The sequence below is a fragment of the Populus trichocarpa genome, chromosome 13 (assembly GCF_000002775.5).
Source record: "Populus trichocarpa isolate Nisqually-1 chromosome 13, P.trichocarpa_v4.1, whole genome shotgun sequence".
NCBI classification, from domain to species: Eukaryota; Viridiplantae; Streptophyta; class Magnoliopsida; order Malpighiales; family Salicaceae; genus Populus; species Populus trichocarpa.
The window spans coordinates 13894145-13910964 of record NC_037297.2 but is presented as its reverse complement, the minus strand read 5'-3'; the positions used below and the strand labels follow the sequence as shown (position 1 = coordinate 13910964).

Sequence of the window (16820 nt, the reverse complement as noted above, 5' to 3'; positions counted from 1 at the left end):
CTGTCTTGATATCCTCCTTACCATTTTCAAACTCGAAGCAGTGTTTGTAGCGTGGTATTGTATATATATTTTCTAAAATTAAAAGAAATTATTTAAAATTAATTTTTTATATATTTTTAAATTATTTTAATATGCTAATGTTAAAAATAATTTTTAAAAAATAAAACAAATATTATTTTAATATAATTTTAAACAAAAATATTTTAAACAATAAATATTACTTTAGTATGATGTGAACGTCAGCTTAATCCCTTGCAGGTTGCAACTCTCCAAGTACTGTTCATGGTCCAATAAAGAGATACTCTTTCCGTTGCAATACTCGATTTTATTTTTTAAAAATTATTTTTATATTTAATTAGTGTAATAAATTTAGAAACTTAATCACAGGAGAAAACTATTGCCTAACAAATACAAATTACAAACCCCCCGGTTTGTTCCCACCCGCTATCAACGTGTAATATTGAGATAACCAAAGTAAAACCCACTTGATCCTCGCCACGTGTCGTCCATGTATTGGATCCCACGTTATTACCTTATCTTGGTAGGATCCAACCAAGAATTGCTACAACTTCTTTCTTTAGGGTTTTGCCAGGCCAGCGAAGCTACTATCTTTACCCAATTAACAGGAAGACAACGTTTTTTTTTAAAAAAAAATTAATCTTAGCTTGCCCTTAATTCCTCTTCATCTATATATACCTCTAGATTCTCTGCTAAAAGGTTATTCCTTCTCTTGTATTACTTATTTTCTCTTCTCTTTCTCTCCTTTTTCTCTATCTCTAGACATGGGTGATTTTGAGAAGCAGGTAAAGGAGAGAGCCAAGGAGCTCAAGGTTTTGTTCACGAAAGGAGTCAAGATTGTGGAAAATTCATGCAAGAAAGGATGGAAGAAGGTCACGAACCTGAAGAAACGCTGATTAATTTTGTTATTTATACCAACCAAGATTAGTCAAGTTTGTTGTAAGTGGTTGTTCTTGTCATGTTTAGAACATATTATAGGGCTTGCTTTTTCTTAATCTTTTCGTTTTTGAGTTGGTCCTAATGGTGTTCTAAAGAGATTTGTTGATTTATTTAGTCTTGGATTTATTGATGTCAATTCCTTTACTCTACTGCTGCCTTGTCTGTGTTCTTCTCTTCAACCAAAATCTTAGTGTTCGTAGCTCTCCCTGTACTTAAGAGCATCAAAGCAGCTTTCTGTCTTCAATTAGATAACATATTACGTAATTAATTTGTTTAAAAACTGCCCAAGGAGAAGGATGGCAACATGGGAATGTAGCATTGGAGTTTCATTTCATGGTTAATGTTGGGTCTTATAATGAGGAAATCCCTGGATTTTTTACTGTGTGAATGAAGCTGAGGATTCATGGCAGAGAAGGAAATTGTTTGAGATTTATGAGTTCATAATAAAAGTTAAGCTTTATGTATAATTATCTCCTAGCCTACCTGTCTAAGCACTTGGCCACCACCTGTCAATTTCATGCATAGGATCCCATTATATGCTAATCTAAGGTCACACTTTTGCTATTCTTTTTCCTTCTTTTTTTCAGTCTGATTTTTTAAATATTTTTCAAACTGTTTTTATATAAAATAGTATTTTTTTTTTTTAGATTTTTTTGTAGTTTTTATATGCGGATGTTGTTAAAACTAAAAAAAACAAATTTTAAAAAATTATTTTAAAATATTTTTATAAAAGCACACATTGTATTACCAAAAAACATGAAATCTAATATGGTAATCCCTAACATATATATATATTGGTTTGGAAGTCCTAGAATTTATGGCCTAATATCACTTTAACAGTATAAATAATTATCATGATTTGTTAATTCCCTGCCCCTGCATGTATGCAAGTGTGAAGAACCAATTGCCAATGAATGGACTCGGCATAAGTTGGTCTTAGCCTCTTAGGACACACTCTATATAGAATGAACGAACTAAACTAAAAGGTTTATTAAACTCAGTTGTTTTTTTCTCATATTCCTAATTAACATTTAACACTCACACAACTGTCTAGTAAGAAACCCAACTCTTATTAGCAAGATTCCATTTCATTGCAATTATTCCCGGTTCCTAACTTCCAGCATATATATATATATATATACACACACACACACACTTGGGCACATCGGATGCAATCTCTAACTTATAAGAGAGAGCTCGTCAACTCAAGATTCTTAATTGATTGTACACTTACATGTGAATTGAGAAATACAAGTGATAAAACTCGAATAAGAGATGTTCTCTCTATTAAAGAATAATATAAATCATATATTAATTTGAACTTCACCTAACAGCTTAAGCTTTAAGGTTAAATTGGTTCTTTGACATGATATTAGAGCACCATTCTTGTTTATTTCATAAAAAAAAATAAGTACAAGGTAACGTGGATCTGTGTAAGTTTCAAGTCCAAAGGGCTTTTACTTAAGAGGGTGTGTTAGAGAATAATATAAATTATATCTTAGAACCTTACCTAACAGCTTAAGTTATTGGGTTAAGATGATTTTTTGACATGATATCAGAGCTTTGATGACCAAGCGGTCATTAGTTTGAATCTTATTATTTTCATTTATTTGATAAAAAATTAAGCATAAGGTAATGTGAGTTTGTGCAAGTTTCAAGCCTAAAATGTTTAAATTCACTTGAGAGAGTGTGTTAGAGAATAATATAAATCATATCTTAAAACCTCACCTAACAACTTAAGTTTTTAAATTGAATTGATTCTTTAATACTCTCCTCTCCCCAGTGCTACTTTGATCACTAACCTTTTTGAAAAGAAAGGCAAAAGGAAAAAAGAAAGCAAAGTATAGTCACTAACTTTTTAAAAAAGAAAGGCAAAATGAAGAAGAAAAGAAAGTACAAAAAAACCACCTGATTTAGTTTTTGGATTAATCACTTTAATATAGTAATTTGTTTTATTATTTGTAATAAGTTTTGATTAAGAAAAAATAGAGTTTAATATAGTAATTAAAGTATACTCAAATTGATTTGTAATTACAATCATTAAAATTAAATTCATTAATTTTCAATAAAATCTCATATACATAACAAGAAGAAGGGAGGAAGATCTTGTTTTTTTAGTCCAAAAGAGGAATTCATTTCTTTCAATCGCATGATAATTTATTTTCTCATCAATCTTTTCATACTATCGTCTTTATTTTTTTTTACTTTTCTATTTATTAAAATAAAAAAAACTAAATAAATTAAAAATAACATGAAAAGGACAAAAAAATGATTAAGTTATAAAAGAATTAAGAATACATGGATTAAATTTATAGTGTTTTTTCAAACTATAAAACTAATTAATAAGTTTTATTAAACCTCAGGGACTAAATTTAATTAACTCCAAAATATTCCCACGCAGACATTACATCTCGCCAGACAGTCGGCAACTTCTTAGGTAACAGTAGAAATTTGGTTAAAGTTGTGTTTTAAAGTATATTTTATTTAAAAATATATTAAAATAATATTTTTATTTTTATTTTTCAAAATTTATTTTTAATATCAGTGATTTACCAAAAATGCCTTTAATACAGAAACACCCAATCCATCCCTCCCCACGTTATCTAGGCATCAAAAACCCAAAATCCGAATCTACCAGACCCCACACGCAACCCTTCAATCAATCGAAACATAAAATATCTTAAAAACTAAGCTACACATCCATCAGCCAATAAAATTTCTTCCTCGCCATAAGAACCTCTCCTCTCCATCGAACACCCCCTCGTGTCCTCTTTCCTCTCATTTTCCCTCACTTTCCTTCATCTTCTCTCCATCCAAACAGCCTGTGAAATCAAAAATTCTCTCTAAAATCACTGCAAAATCTCGCAAATGAAGATGCTGTCAATGGAGGATTCACGCTCGCATGCAAATCTTCTTCTTTCAATGGCCCGCACCGTTTCGATTTCAATTGCTGTACGGACTCGACGGTCTCAAACGGTTTCTTTTCCTATACGTTTCACGCTCCCTCAACAACGAATATGTACAGTTAGTGGTTACTAAAACGGTATAGTTTTCTGCCGTTATTTGCTCGTTTTTCTTTTCCAGTTCTTTCTTTCTATTTTGTCTTTTCTGTGATTTGAGGGTTTGAATTGAAGATTTGTTAGGGCTATTGTGTGAATTTGGCTAATTCTAGTGTCGATTTGGTAAAATCTCGATTCATTGAAATTTAGGGTTTCAAAAGGTTCTGTGTAAATTTGAAGTTTTTCTGGGGGTATTTCGGCCATTTAAACCTCTCTATGCGTTAAGGGACTGAATGAAAAATAGCAAGAACTCTGAAGGTTCTTGTGGAAATTTGGAGTCTCGATAGGGGGTACTTTGGGCTTTTCGGAGATTTCTGCTTCAAATAACTGGAGGAAGTACGTCAAGAACCGTGTGTGAGATTTGAAGCCTTGGTAAGGGTATTTTGGCCTTTCGAAGTTCGCTGATTTGAATTTTGACTTTTGGCGGGAAAATTGTTGCAATGGCTGGAAATCGTGAAGTTGGGTTCCCGAAGACAACTGCTAGTAGTTTAAGGGAACAGTTAGCAAGAACTACGCTTAGTAGGGTGAGAGCACGAGGACACCCTTATTTGGAGCTTCGCGAGGATGGCAAGCGGTTCATATTCTTTTGTACTTTGTGTCTTTCCCCGTGCTATAGTGATACCATTTTGCTTGATCACTTGAGGGGTAATCTTCATACTGAGAGGTTATCTGCTGCGAAAGCTACTCTTTTGAAACCGAACCCATGGCCCTTTAGTGATGGGATTCATTTCTTTGATGCTTCGAGTGGGAATGAGGAACAGTTGGCAATCAAGGATGGTAAAGAGAGTAGTAGGTTCTTGAAGTTCGAAGAGAACAGTGATAATCTTGCAATTGTTAAATATGTTGAAAATCTTAAACCTGGTTGTGATACGGTTGTTGATGAGAATTTAAGTGGTAGTGATGAGGGTTCTGATCTGGTGATTCCGAGTGTGCGCCTTAAAGAAGAAGTTTCTGATTTGAAAGCAACGCTTGTGGGTTCTGGACAGATTGCTGCCAGGATGTATGAGAAGAAGGATGGTTCAAATGAGATTAGTAGAATATGGTGTGAATGGCTGGGGAAAAAGAGTTCTAATGATGAGGATAAGGTCAAGGTTTTGGATCATGACTTTGGTGTTGTAACTTTTGCTTATGATTACGAATTGGGAAAGAGTGGATTGTTTGATGATGTGAAGCTATTGCTCTCTTCTAGTGCTCCAGCACTGACAGAAAATGATGAGAGGGGTAATTGGAAAAGGAAGAGATCTGTTTCTGAGCCAGAGGATGTTAGTAGATCTTTGACTAATCAGTATGGTTTATGCGAGGAAGAATCTTCAAAGACAACTTGTGCCTCTTCTAATTTGGTGCTGGATCGATATGATGATCAGCTCATGCACACCAGATTTATATCAAACAAGACAGTAAGGCGAGAGGTAAGAAAGCAACAGCGCATAGCAGCAGAAAAAATGTGTGATATCTGTCAGCAAAAGATGCTTCCTGAGAAAGATGTAGCAACGCTTTGGAACAGGAAGACTGGAAAACTTGCTTGCAGTAGCAGAAATGTGTATGGGGTAACATTCTCTTCCTCACCTGTCATTTCTCAAAGATCATGTTTTACCTAGTGCTCTAAATGCGTTGTGATACTTGTTGGGGCATATACTAATTTGTTTCTATTGATTTGGTTTGAGGTGAAACATTAAGAATTAGTTTAGTATCTTTTGAAAAAAATATTTTTTTCTTGCAGGCATTTCATGTATTTCACGCTTCTTGCCTTATACACTGGATACTCTACTGTGAGTTTGAAATTGTTCGAAATCAGACAGTCAGTACCAAAGGGGGGCGAAGATCTAGGAAAAAGAATGGAACCAAATCAAATACAACAGGAAAGGATGGAACGGTGAATGTTTTGCCAAACCCAATTGTTTCTGTGTTCTGTCCAGACTGCCAAGGCACCGGTGTGAACATTGAGGGAGATGAGTTTGAGAAGCCACTTACCCCTCTTTCAGAAGTATGGTTTCTGTCATTTGTTCATGCCATTGTGTTGTTTTTTTTTTTAATGTTTTTTCCTTGCACTCTGCCAGTAATAGGGAATTACAGAATTTTCTCTCCAGTTAAATAAACAATTCTATTGTCAAATGTTTGTTTAGTCTTTACGGAGTGAATTTGAAGGAAAGATTAACTGGCTTTTAACTTTAAGGTTGTGATTGGTTTTCCCTCAATAAAAAAGGTTTTCTTTTACTGGCAAAATCCTTTGGGAAATTAAAGCAGTGAGAAATTCTCAAGTGCTCTCAATTATAATATCATGATATTCTTCCCTGTTTCAGATGTTCAAGTACAAGATCAAAGTGAGTGAGGGACATAGAGGATGGATGAAAAATCCAGAGATCTTGGAGAATTGCTCAACAGGTTTTCATTTCCCTTCACAATCTGGAGAACCAGTTCAGGTATTCTATTCTATTCTGTGCTTGCAACTTTTATTGTGATGAATTGGAATTGTAATACTGAACCCTTTCTCCATGTTCTTTTTTTTTTTTAGGAAAAGGTGTTGCCGCTGAAGTTGCTGCATTTCTATAGACCTGAAGAGTAGAGTTGGGCACAAGTTTGAGTAGCCGAACCTTTCAATTGACTTTAGTTTCAGTTGTAGGATGTAGATTTTACTCTTAACAAAGGTCTTTAACCTGTTGTAAAGGTAACTGCTATGATCCTTTTTCAGAACTACAAATAAACTCTTCAGGTAGCAGAAATAGGTTTTTAGTTCATTTACTTTTGTGCATAGCTGTCTCATAAAACAATGCATTGACCTGTTGTCTAACAGGATGAATACATACATGATTGTGCATGGCTGACATTTCTGCTTTGTGTGTAAATGAATTGGTATGGAAGCCAATCGTGAATTTAAATTTAAATTGCTGAATTTATTACGCTGTCGATCAATTTTAAACATCTTATTTCTTTGTGCCAGTCTGTTCTTGAATGAAGAATTATATATCGTCATCACATCTTGAATTTTGATGGTTAGCCTCCATTTGTCTGGCTGGCTTGAGGCTAATAATTGACGGTTCTTCTATTAGCTGTTAGCACGTACTTGCTCTTGTGCGGAGGCTGGAGATGTCTGTTTGTTTGTCATTGCATGGAGTTTTGAAGTTTGGTGCCGCTTTATGGGCTTGATGACAAGGCTCTGAATCTTATGCTTGTTGGAAATATATCATATCGCTCTTGGATTGATGAACATAATTTGTATTTTTATTTTTGTTCTCTTTTGTTCCTGCTGGCTACGTATTTAAGTATCTGGACTATACCATTAACCATAATAATCTGCCTTAAGTTTGTTGAGTGATATGCTAATTATCCAGGCCATTTGTCACATCTCCCGTCCTGGACCAGGAATTGTTTTTTAGGTGATGTCACTTTGTTATCAAGTCTGACCATTCCATCAAAAAATGAAAAGTCTTCGACCATGTGCCTCAAGAAACTATGATCTCTACCTATTTCTCATGAAGAGCTGATGTCATGCAACTAGTTCAAAGTATCAAAGTCTGAGCAGCAGGTTAAATTAGTGCCCGTGGACGGTGGATGGGAATGTTTTGAGAGCCATGGTTATTTAAGTTGGCTTGGCTGATCGACCTGGTGACTTGGTGACCTTGCTGAGTATTTATTTATTTATTTACTTGCCTATTTTGGACATTGATTTTGGATATAGATTTTGTTGAACCTGCTTTGGCTTAGCGGTGACTCGATTAAATTTAGCAAATTAATTTGTCATCTAGTTAGCTTGACTAAACCCAAATGAAACTCAATTGGGGTTAACTCTAAAGAATTTTAAAAAATTAAAATAATATTGTTTTTTTATAAAAAATAATTATTTTGAGTTAAATTGAAATAACATTGTTTTTAATAAAAATAATTGATTTAAGTTAAATTGAGTTTATTGATTTGAGTTAAATTGAGTTGACTTAATAATATAGTGATTTGAGCTGACAACTATATATTGAGCATCAAATGACTCATGATCCTAGTCTTAATTATATAGCATTTTCAAGTGTAGAGATACCAATACCATAGACATGCTAGCAGATGGTGGTGCATTAGAGGTTAAATTTGGTACATAAACCATTTTTTATAGTTATTAAACTAAATTAGTGGTTCATGCTATATTGTGAGCTAGACTAAACATTTTGTAATGTAGAAAAAAGATGTTTAAGTGATGGTAATGTTTTTAAAAAAGTAGGAAAAATTTAAGAGTTGGTCATTGACTTGATTGGATATAATATATAAACTTATTTAATTTATTGATATGATAAAAAAGGCAATAGTAAAAGATAATCTAATAAAAAAATTAGCATGAGTCAACATGAGTTAACCCGTGACCCAACATAAAAATTGAAATAACCTCATAAAAAGAAAAAAAAAATAATGAAGCCTAATCTCTAACAAATATAATATTGAAGGATGAAAAAAAACCGTAAAAAATGACCTAAAAAATTACTCAAGTCAACTCAAAATAACTTTTTAAACCCGTGACCTAGCTAGGTCTTGAAGTCGGGATTACCCCATAGAAGAAAAACTAAAAAAAATATTATAAAACCAAATTCTCAATTAACAAAATGCTGAGAGATAAAATTGAAGAAAGAAAGTTCCAATAAAAAAAGAAGATCTAAAATAAAACAAATAACAATAAAAAAAATAATGATTAAATTTGATATAGAAATAAAATGAATCAAATGTTAAGAGTTGAAAAACAAATCCAATTAACAAAAGGATTTAAAACAAAACAAAGAGTAATAAAAAGAATGAGAATCAAATCTAATAGATAAAAAAAAATTATTGAAGAGTTTCTTTGTTATAAATTATTTCAAATAAAACAAATAATAATCAAAAGAAAATGGACCAAATCTGAAGAAAAAAAAAATTGAAAGGTTTCTTTGAAAATTTATAGATCCATGCATGTAAATCGAGGAGAAGATAAAAAATAATAAAAAAAGATTGTTAGTGTCAAACCAGAAATATGTAAGCCATATGTGTCGTCTATGGATGAACAGACCACCAAGACAATTCATACATCATTACAGAAGCCACCGTTTAACAGCTAACTACCTGCTCATGTGTCATCCAAATAGCGTGTGGGGACATTCTATATGTTAGTGTCTACATTGCACGTGCCAACAACTTTTTATTTTTAAATTATATTTTATATTTATTAAAAAATTAAATTTATCTTAAGACAATTTGATTATTACTAAAAATAAATAGGATGAAAAAACAAAAACAAAACCCTCTCAATGTTAGTGGAAAAAGACCCTAGGCTCTTGTTAGATAATTCTTGTTTTTAAAGATGATTTAGTTATTTTTTAAAAAACTGAATTATCACCTCATCAATCTGTTCATATTATTGTTTAAGAAATAAAATAAGTTTTTTTTTAGGATTCCTTGTGTTTGAATCCAAATGCAGCTTCACTTCTATCTTTCTTGTACCTTGAATTTGTATCTTGAAGCAATTGTGCAAGTTGATGAATAAAAACAAGTCAACTCAAAACTTATTATACGCACTTTATCCCAATATACAATTTAAAGTCAATGGTTTTACGTTTAAAATAATATGTACTTGAGGGTCTAGCTGCTGTGGTCAACCGTGTGACTTGTTTCGCCCCCGTCCCGGGTTCGACCCTCTATGTGCACGCCTGTCACCCCCGCGGTGCCTTACCTGCTCCTGGGCTTGCAGGATGTCCAGTGGGCCGTGGGGAATAGTCGTGGTGCGCGTAAGCTGGCCCGGACACCCCACGTAAATCAAAAAAAAAAAAAAAAAATAATAATATTAATCTATATGCTTAGAATACTTAAACACATATCCAATTACAAATTAGTCTCTTGACAAAAATGACCAGCCGGCCCCATCGGAATCCACATTTTAGTGAAAGAAAGTCTTCTCGGATTACCATTCGGCGGAAAAGAATGTACAGCAAGACCATTTTGCCGGCAAGTTATTCAAAAAAACATTACCTGTACCAAATCCCAGTTGACAAGCCGGCCCACCTTTCATGCGTAATAAACTTGGTCATTTTGCAGCATAATTTCTTTCCTATATATATATAACCCTTGTCTTGTCAAACATTAGGCACACAAGAAATGGCGTGCTCAAAGAGGTGCAAGAATTTCATATGCTTTCTAGTTGTTCTTGCGCTGGTTTTAACACTCCCCGGAAGTTCCCAGGCTAGGTCGCTGCTGCACATGAACGTCCCAGGATTCCAAGCTCAGAATTCATCACATGAGGCAACTCTTAGGAACCTTGCGGCGATGTTACCAAAAGGTGCACCCCTGCCACCTTCAGGACCTAGCCTGGTCATCAACTGATTCAGTTTTAGACGTTCGATGATGGCATTTGCTAAAGTCTCTGCGGATTCTCATGCATGATGAATAGGATGTTTACTAAGAGAGGTTAAGTTATACTAGGTAGTGATGAACTAAGAGAGGCTTGCTATATTCTTTGTTGTCTAGTTTATAGTACTACTGTCTACTCTCATAGAGGATTTATGCATAACATGCTATATATAGATTCATTATTTTTATTTCTCATACCGCTTCTGCCTTTGGCCACACATTTCTTTTAATTCTAACTATCCAAGTGGGCTGCTATTATACTCCACTGCTTTACTGTTCTTCTTCATAGAAGCTAGAGATCAATTTGGAGCTCAAATGGACAACCTTCGTCCTACTTGGTTACAGTGACAAGCATCAAAGGTATTAGGTGGGATGGGTTGTGTGTCAACATTAGATGGTGTGGTCTTCCTAAGACATGATGGTTAAGAAGTAATCAATTGTTGTGTGTCACATTTTATATCAGTTTAGTCAAGTACAGCTAGCAGGGAATTAACAATTAAGTAGGTATGATTAGTTTTAGTTACAAAACTGCAGCCATACTGATCCCTCTGATCTCTCCCTCTGAAAAAAAAAATCACGACAAAGATTAGCACTGCTAGCTACAAGCAAACAGCATGAAACTATCACAACAATATGAAAGCAAAATGCAAAAAAAAAAAAACACCCAACGTAACTTCAAGTTTCTCAATAAGAAACTAGTCAAGCAAAGAGAATAGAGAAGCCACTGAAAGCTGCAAAACTCAGCTGCTAAAGATCAAAGCTGAATGTTATGTAGTAAATGGGAATAGTTCCTAGCAGACCCATTACTCATTTAAAAAACAATATTTCTCCTAGTTGTTTTGAAAGAGAACGTCCATGGAGAAAAAGACTTTTATATTATTATTTGATTTTAAATTTATATTTTGAGTCATGATATTAATTTTAATTATTAAATTATTATGAGTTTAAATCTTATTATTTTTATTTGAATCTTATTATTTTATTTTTTTAATTAAAATTAATTAATAATACAAAGTAGTGTATAAGTAGTGTTTACTTGCGAGAGTAAATGATAGTGTACTCTCCATTTGGATCGGCTGTGGAGAGTTTATTTAAAATGCCAAGAGACGCCAACTTGAAAAGGCTAGGCCTTGCCACCATGATATGATATGGAAGATTAAAAGACAAACTTTCTTTAATAAATTATAATTGATTTAAATTCATAAGTGACTTTTTTCCAATAGCGATATAAAATTAGGTTGACTTCTTAATATTAGATGGTAATGCTTCTTAGTTATGGACAGAGAGAATGCTTGTTAGCATTAAAAACGAGGGGAGACAGTTTTTTGCTTCAGAGAAGAACGTAAAGCCAGATGACAAGTTGACCAGCATTTCCTGCGTGGAAAAACCTGGTCATTTGCTGCATTGCTGCTATAGATAACCTGGTTGTCAAACTGGAGGTATTCAAAAAATGGGGTGCTTAAACAGGTGCAAGAATTTCATATGCTTCCTCTTTGTTATAGCTAGGGTTTGTGCTCTTATGCAAAGTTTTGAGGCTCGGCAGCTGCCTCAGAGGAAGATTTCAGGATTCCACACAGAAAACTGAGATGATGCGAGCTTTAGCCTCGGCGCAATGCTTACCAAAAGGTGCTCTATTACCACCATCTGGACCCAGCCCTCGCATCAACTGATCATATCTGTTAAGCAGTGCCGTTGCTTAATAGAGCCTTACAAATTGATTTAAGAGCTCAATTCATGGACAGTCCTATTTGGACGTTGCAGTGTCATTAATTATAAGGATTAAGCGCGTTGTGACTTGTGTGCCTTTAAACTCATGTGAATTAGCAGACAGCTTGGTGTTCTTCCTGAGATATAATGATTAGAAATAAGTAGTTGAGCTTTGTATATATATGCAGGATTTTGTACTGAAAATCTGCTTCTGAATAAGTGCATCACAGGATTAACATTTAAGTGGGCATGAATAGTTTTAGGTACATAATACTTGAATTGCCTCAATGTTTTTTGATCCATTTATAAGGAATGAAATATTAATATTAGTAAGGAAGAAACAAGACCAGCCCTTCAACAAGCCAGCAGTTTCGGCACTCCAAAAGTTACAAAGAGGAATTAAGCAACAGACTAGAAGAACATGAAAATCATGTCAAGAAGCTAGATTGAAGATATCATGAATAACATGAAAACCAAACAAAAACAAGCTAGAAAAGTGATGACAAGTCTTGTCTATTTTCAGAAACTGAAGAAAGAAAATTCTCAAACCTAATCCAAGCCAGCAAGAGACAGGTATAGTTTGAAAGTTTTCAACTTAATCAAGACAGAATGATGGTTTCCAGCACATGAAGCCTCTAGAATTTTACCCAAGCTCGCTAGCAAGAAGCAAGTGTAGTTTGACTTTGTTTACGAAAATATATTTCCTAGTAGTTGACATTCTTGAATGTGTTAACTATCAATCCAACGTGGTGCCACAAGCTTTTGAAGTTTCGTTTGTCCACTATATATGATACGAAATATTTAAGGATAGACTTTGTTTTATAGGTAAATGGAAATTGTTTAGTTCTGAAGTGATTTTGTTCCATGGTGATATAAGATTAATAAAGGTTGACTTCTGCTTGATGTTAGTTGGTGTTGATGCTTCTGAGTCACGTATGGACAGAAGTTGAGAGCGTTTTGTCATAAAAAAAAGAGAGGATGCATTTGGGCACTTTTTGGATTTAGAAATGTGAGGACAGATACTTTATCGGCTAGTTCATTGAATAAATAAATAATTTCATGTACCCAAATCCTTGTTGACAAGCCGCCCACATTTCATGCAAGCAAAACCTGGCCAATTATTTTCTGAAGGGCGCCTATAAATAACCTTGTCCTGTCAAACATTAGGCATACATAAAATGAGGGGCTCAAACAGCTGCATGAATTTCATATGCTTCCTAGTTGCTCTATCTCTGGTTTGTGCACTCATGGGAAATTCCCAGGCTCGGCCGCTGCCTCGGGGGAAGCTTTCAGGATTCCAAACCGAGAACAGTTACGAGGCAGGCGTTAGAACCATTGGGGCAAAGCTTCCAAAAGGTGCACCACTGCCACCATCTGGACCTAGTCCTGCCATCAACTGAACCAATATGTCTGCTCAACAATAGCATTGCTTATGTTGTGTTGTGTTGATATTTGTCTCATATAGAATACATTCTACAACGGAAACAGTAAAGTTATATTTGCCAGTTATGAACTCAGAGAGCCATTGTTGAATTCTTTTTCTTTTTTTGTATCTTCACTTAAGCAGTACTTAAGGTTGTCCGATTTCATGTTGAAAATCTGTCTGATTAAGTACATCGAGGAATATAACAACAAGGTTTTAGGTACAAAACTTCTTACATGATTTATCTTCCTGAATGAAAAATTTAGACAATAACTAAGCAATTATAAGACTACAGAATGGAGGTAAGCAGCAGATTTAGCACAAACAGGAAATCTTATGCCACAAAGACATGAAACCATGATCAGGCTCTGTTGAGAATAAGATGAATGCTAACAAAAACTATTTAGATAAGTAAACAAGTCAAGTACTGAAGCAAATAAAGCAGCAATTCCTAACAGGAAAAGCAGCTGCAAAAGAGTTCTATCATTGGATTGTCCAAGCTTCCTCTGCAAAACCTTTAAATTCATCACTTTTGCAAAAACAATGACATATATTTGATCCAATTAAATACAGTAGACTAGTCCCAACATCCTTTTTCTTTTATTTTTTTGATGATCGGAAGGTTTTCATTTTCAAAAGATAACCAAAACAGGAAATATTCCTGCTACAAAGAGTTGTATATTGTTAAAAAATCCAGAAAAATAAAGAGAAATATCAAAATAAAAAAGGAGAAAGCTAGGGTTTCATTGATACAACATAATGCAATCAAAATAAATAAGTTTAACTTAAATACAAAGAGACTATATACAGGCTAAACAAATAAAACTGAAAAGAAAATATAAAGACTATTCTACCCTTAATAAACAATAAAACAAAATAACCCTATATCTCTTAATATCTCCTCTCAAACTCACGATGTGGAAGCTATAAGCATCGAGAGTTTGCCAACTAGAAAACAAAAGCGGGAAATAGAATGCGATTTGGTAAAAAAACTGCAATCTGCAAAGAAGAAGGAACAAAGAGCGAAGTAATTGTGCCATGCTTGAAATGATGACGAATAAGATGACAATCGATCTTAATGTACTTAGTTCATTCATGAAAAAATAAGTTGTGAGCAATTTGAATAGAACTTTGGTTGTCACAATACATAAGAGTGAGATGAGAAAGAGAAACTCGCATATCTGCAAGTAACCAATGTAACCAAACAATCTCTTTGGTAGTAGATGTCATAGCAAGATATTCAGCTTCGGTTGAAGATTGAGAAACAATAGATTGTTTCTTACTCTTCCAAGAAATAAGAGAATCACTCAAAAAGATATAGAAACCACTAATAGACTTGCGATCTGTGGGAGATCACTATCATGATCAACATCAGAGTATGCACGCAGCTCTAAGAAAAAGGTGGATGGAAATAAAAGACTTTGAAAGACTGTACCCTGAAAATATCTCAAAATACGAAGAGCAACTGCTCAATGAACAGTAATAGGAGAAGTAACAAACTAACTAATAACATAAACAACATAGGTAATATTTGGACGAGTAATAGTGAGATATATCAAGCTCCCAATAATAGTATGGTATAAAGTAGGATCTGAAAAAAGTAAATTATTAGAAGAAGAATACTTTGCGTAAACTCAATAGAATTATCTACAATTTTATTATTAGTAAGTCTAACCCGTTCAAGAATATCTGCAATATTTTTTAATGAGAAAGAAGATAATCTCTAGGTGAGTAGGCTACCTCAATACCCAAGAAATATCATAAAGAACCCAAATCCTTTATTTCAAACTTCTAGCTAACTCTGTCTTCAAAACTGAAATACCATTAATATCATCACCAATAATATTCATGTCATCAATATATAAAGACAGAATGATACGACCTGTATTAGTGCACTTAACAAAAAGAGTAGAATCATGAGTACTAGAAACGAATCTAAGGGAAGAGATCACAATAGAAAATTTCTCAAACAAGTACGAGGTGGTTGTTTAAGACCATATAACATTTTCTTGAGCTTGCAAACATACCTATAGTCATATGAAACACTAGGAAGGGGCACCATATAAACTTCTTCTTGAAGATCTCCATTCAAGAAGGTATTTTTAACATCAAGTTGAGAGACATGCCACTGATGAACCAAAGCTATTACAATAAAAGTATAAATAGTAGTTATTTTTGAAACAGGAGAAAATATCTCCTCATAATACATACCATACTGTTCAGAGTTTTCTTTTACAATTAACCTAGCTTTGTATTGCTCAATAGATCTATCAGAATTAGTCTTGATCTTATACACCCAACGACAACCAATTAACTCTTACCAAGAGGTAAAGGGACCAAATCACAAGTATCTGTCTTATGCAAAGCTAAAAGTTCCTCATCTATAGCTTACTGCCAAAGAAGATGAAGAATTTTCTTTTTATAGGAAGAAGGCTCAGAGAGACACTGAATAAAAGCTAAAAAGAAAGTAAAAGACGAAGAATAACAAGAATAGAAAAAATATAGTAACTTTATGGACTTACAAATGCATATGGATTGACATAAAGGAGGATTCACAATCTCAAACAGAGCTTGAGGGACCATAGAAGTAAAGAGAGCTTCAGGTGTACCGGAGAGTAAAGTGGCAATACCTGCAGAATGGTCAGTACAAATTGGTCGAGTAGAATGTAAAGGTAATGGGGGTAAGAACATAAAAATAAGGATTGAAGTACTAGAAACTCGAGATGATAAATTATCAGAATCTTTAAAAAAAGGATCTATACGAATAAGATCAAATCTAGTTAAGCTATGAGTAATGGATAGAATAGAAAAGAAAGGTATATGCTCGAAAAAGACAACATGATAAGACACATAAAGTTTCTGAGATATTGGATCAAAATAATGATACTCCTTTTTACCTTTACCATAACCTAGAAAGACATAAATAACAGATTAAGAGGACAACTTGCTGTGTTTTTCATGAGCATGAAAAACAAAACAAGTACAACCAAAAACTCTAAAAAAAATAATCAGGGGCATACCCATACAACTTTTTGAAAGGAGAAAAACCTGAAATATAAGAAGATGAAATTTTATTAATCAAACCTACAACAGTAAGAACAACTTCACCCCAAAACACACTAGGAACAGAAGCAGACAACAAGGGAGAACGAGCAGTTTCAACAAGTGTTTATGTTTTCTTTCAGCAACGCTATTTTGCTCAATAGTATCTGTACACGAAGTTTGATGAATAGTTCCATTTAGGGCAAGGAACTCATAAAATTTATTAAAGGTGTATTTCCTACCCAAATTACACCTAAAACATTAGATAACATTAGAATATT

General features: G+C 33.8%; 1 protein-coding gene across 1 annotated transcript; it reads left to right on the top strand.

Annotated features, from left to right (window-relative positions):
- Nucleotides 1–3540: 3540 nt before the first annotated feature.
- On the top strand, nucleotides 3541–6920 carry LOC7494407 (uncharacterized). Its single transcript, XM_052446412.1, has 4 exons — nucleotides 3541–5563; nucleotides 5737–6000; nucleotides 6317–6436; nucleotides 6529–6920. Exons 1-4 carry the CDS (start codon nucleotides 4457–4459, stop codon nucleotides 6577–6579), a joined length of 1542 nt encoding a protein of 513 aa, XP_052302372.1. The 5' UTR covers nucleotides 3541–4456; the 3' UTR covers nucleotides 6580–6920.
- Nucleotides 6921–16820: the final 9900 nt, after the last annotated feature.